This window comes from Procambarus clarkii, chromosome 18, assembly GCF_040958095.1.
Source record: "Procambarus clarkii isolate CNS0578487 chromosome 18, FALCON_Pclarkii_2.0, whole genome shotgun sequence".
NCBI lineage: Eukaryota > Metazoa > Arthropoda > Malacostraca > Decapoda > Cambaridae > Procambarus > Procambarus clarkii.
In genome coordinates, this window is record NC_091167.1 from 41601936 (window position 1) to 41605380 (window position 3445).

The 3445-nt window shown below is 45.2% G+C and overlaps 1 protein-coding gene across 1 annotated transcript; it reads right to left on the reverse strand.

Moving 5' to 3' along the window:
* Positions 1–1503: 1503 nt before the first annotated feature.
* Positions 1504–2439, reverse strand: LOC138366115 (zonadhesin-like). Its single transcript, XM_069326853.1, has one exon. It carries the CDS (start codon positions 2437–2439, stop codon positions 1504–1506), a length of 936 nt encoding a protein of 311 aa, XP_069182954.1.
* Positions 2440–3445: the final 1006 nt, after the last annotated feature.

The window sequence follows — 3445 nt, forward strand, 5'->3', positions numbered from 1 at the left end:
GTAATGGTAATGTCTTCTTACAGACATAGTAACATTGGATAAACTCCCACACTGGTGTATTTGTGAAATTCGTGTCAGGAATTTACAGAAAGTCGTTCGCACTCTCTTGAGTGCTTTGTCAAGGTCTGAGTGTGTGGTTACCACTAGACTTACATCTCAACGTCTAATCAAGATTAGACGTTGAGATGTCTAATGAAGATTAGACGTTGAGATCTTGTCCTAATCACACACTCAGACCTTGACAAAGCACTCTGGAGAGTGCGAAAGACTTGTTGTAAATTCCTTACATAAATTTCACAAATATAAGGCGTTAGGGTTTTTTTATCCCATAAGGGACAATAATGAAATCAACAAAATAGTTCTCATTAATGACGAGCGTAACAGTTTAGGTGTAAACTAGCGGACTTTGGTTTATGGGAAATTAACAAACACAAAACAAATACTGAATTAAACGGCCTCCAAAATTATACCTCAATTTCTGGTGGATAAAAAAAATCCTTGTTTTGAAAAATCCAAAACAAAAATTATGGCTTCAATAATACTTTCATCGGGAGGAGAGACAATGGTCAGTGAGGCCCGGGACGACGGTGTTGCGTGAACGGCAGCACGTGCACGGGTGAGCACGACTGGTGGTGTTGCACGTGAGCACGACTGGTTGCTAGTGAGCACGGATGGTGGTTGGTGGGGATGTTGCAAGTGAGCACGGATGGTGGTTGGTGGTGATGTTGCAAGTGAACACGAGAGTCGGGAATCTGGCTATGTATGAGAGTATCTCAATACATATTTGCAGCTCTATACATATCTCTACACCAACAATAGGTGTAGAGGTGTAGCTCTATACATCTCTCTCTCTCTCTCTCTCTCTCTCTCTCTCTCTCTCTCTCTCTCTCTCTCTCTCTCTCTCTCTCTCTCTCTCTCTCTCTCTCTCTCTCTCTCTCTCCCTCTCTCTCTCTCTCTCTCTCTCTCTCTCTCTCTCTCTCTCTCTCTCTCTCTCTCTCTCTCTCTCTCTCTCTCTCTCTCTCTCTCTCTCTCTCTCTCTCTCTCTCTCTCTCTTTCCCCCCCCCCTCTCTCTCTCTCTCTCTCTCTCTCTCTCTCTCTCTCTCTCTCTCTCTCTCTCTCTTTCCCCCCCCCCCTCTCTCTCTCTCTCTCTCTCTCTCTCTCTCTCTCTCTCTCTCTCTCTCTCTCTCTCTCTCTCTCTCTCTCTCAATGTTGCACGTTGAAACATCCCGCCTAATACTTCGCCAGAGCATTTGTTGCATGATACTTATAACGGAGAGGGGGAAAGTTGCAGACGTAAAGTTGCCTAATAGTGGCTCTCAACACCTTCTCCGGTGGTCAATATAATAATGATTTCCTCCAGACAATACCTGCCGCCAAAGTGGTTTTTCATTGTATTACTAAATTCTTAACACAACCTTGTGACTTTTTCTCGTCTGGGGGTGGGGGGGGGGGGGAGGGAGAATTTCCTTTGTGATGATCTGATACTGAAAACAAATTCCGTTATCAGTTTAATATCTCACGGTATCTACTCTGTGTCTCAGTTTCTACTCTCCGGATCTCAGTCTCTTCTCTCAGTGTCTCAGTCTCTACTCTCTGTGTCTCAGTCACTACTCTCAGTGTCTCAGTCTCTACTCTCTGTGTCTCAGTCTCTACTCTCTGTGTCTCAGTCACTACTCTCAGTGTCTCAGTCTCTACTCTCTGTGTCTCAGTCACTACTCTCAGTGTCTCAGTCTCTACTCTCTGTGTCTCAGTCACTACTCTCTGTGTCTCAGTCTCTACTCTCTGTGTCTCAGTCACTACTCTCTGTGTCTCAGTCACTACTCTCTGTGTCTCAGTCACTACTCTCTGTGTCTCAGTCACTACTCTCAGTGTCTCAGTCTCTACTCTCAGTGTCTCAGTCTCTACTCTCTGTGTCTCAGTCACTACTCTCAGTGTCTCAGTCTCTACTCTCTGTGTCTCAGTCACTACTCTCTGTGTCTCAGTCTCTACTCTCAGTGTCTCAGTCTCTACTCTCTGTGTCTCAGTCACTACTCTCAGTGTCTCAGTCTCTACTCTCTGTGTCTCAGTCACTACTTTCTGTGTCTCAGTCTCTACTCTCTGTGTCTCAGTCACTACTCTCTGTGTCTCAGTCTCTACTCTCAGCGTCTCAGTCTCTACTCTCTGTGTCTCAGTCACTACTCTCTGTGTCTCAGTCTCTAGTCTCTGTGTCTCAGTCACTACTCTCAGTGTCTCAGTCTCTACTCTCTGTGTCTCAGTCTCTACTCTCTGTGTCTCAGTCACTACTCTCAGTGTCTCAGTCTCTACTCTCTTTGTCTCAGTCACTACTCTCTGTGTCTCAGTCTCTACTCTCTGTGTCTCAGTCTCTACTCTCTGTGTCTCAGTCTCTACTCTCAGCATCTCAGTCTCTACTCTCAGCATCTCAGTCTCACAGCTACGCATGTGTTTATGTTTAAAGATTTCGAAAATATCTCAGGTGTTGCTGAAAATTGTCGAAATTAAACATTTTCAATAAATTTCGAATGGAAAGAATAGAAGGTTTATTACATTTAATGTTTGAGTAGTGTGATGTGACCCCAGTGGGATGTGACCCCAGTGGGATGTGACCCCAGTGGGATGTGACACCAGTGGGATGTGACCCCAGTGGCATGTGACCCCAGTGTGATGTGACACCAGTGGGATGTGACACCAGTGGGATGTGACCCCAGTGGCATGTGACCCCAGTGTGATGTGACACCAGTGGGATGTGACCCCAGTGGGATGTGACACCAGTGGGATGTGACACCAGTGGGATGTGACCCCAGTGGCCTGTGACACCAGTGGGATGTGACCTCAGCGGGGTGTGACCCCAGTGGGATGTGACCCCAGTGGGATGTGACCCCAGTGGGATGTGACCCCAGTGGGATGTGACCCCATGGCGCTTACACTGTGTCGTGACCAGTCTTAACCCAGATCCTGATGCCTACCCACCTGGCTGTGCTTCCCTAGTAGCGTTCAGCTATGAGTCTCCTGACGCAATAATTCCGGAATCTTTTGTTCTCTGTCTTGTTCATGAACCCGTGCAGGGAGTTGGCCTCTGGTACCAGACTCTCTTATATTAGTTTCACTTGTTCATTACGTTCATACGTAATCCTCGCCAAGTTGCATATCACAGCATCTTGGCTATCTTTCTGGCTATTTAGCCAACATCCTCATGTTCAAGCTGTGATGATTTTATTTACTGTATGTCAATAGCATGTGTCATATTTTCTGAACATTTCTAATCCAGTTTGCGCGATAGGTTATTGGAGTTCAGTTATCGAAAGTTACCCATTGGATCATTTACAGTGGTTTTTAAATGTGTATTTATTAACTAGAATTAATATAGAAAAGTGTGGATTATTGAAGAGTCATCCTATTTTCTCTCTAAGCTTACTAAACTAAAAGTAATTTAAAATTTTCTGTAACT

What these genes read in the sequence shown, in the direction of transcription:
- LOC138366115 (XM_069326853.1), bottom strand. Translation starts at nt 2,439, where the DNA reads ATGCGTAGCTGTGAGACTGAGATGCTGAGAGTAGAGACTGAGATGCTG.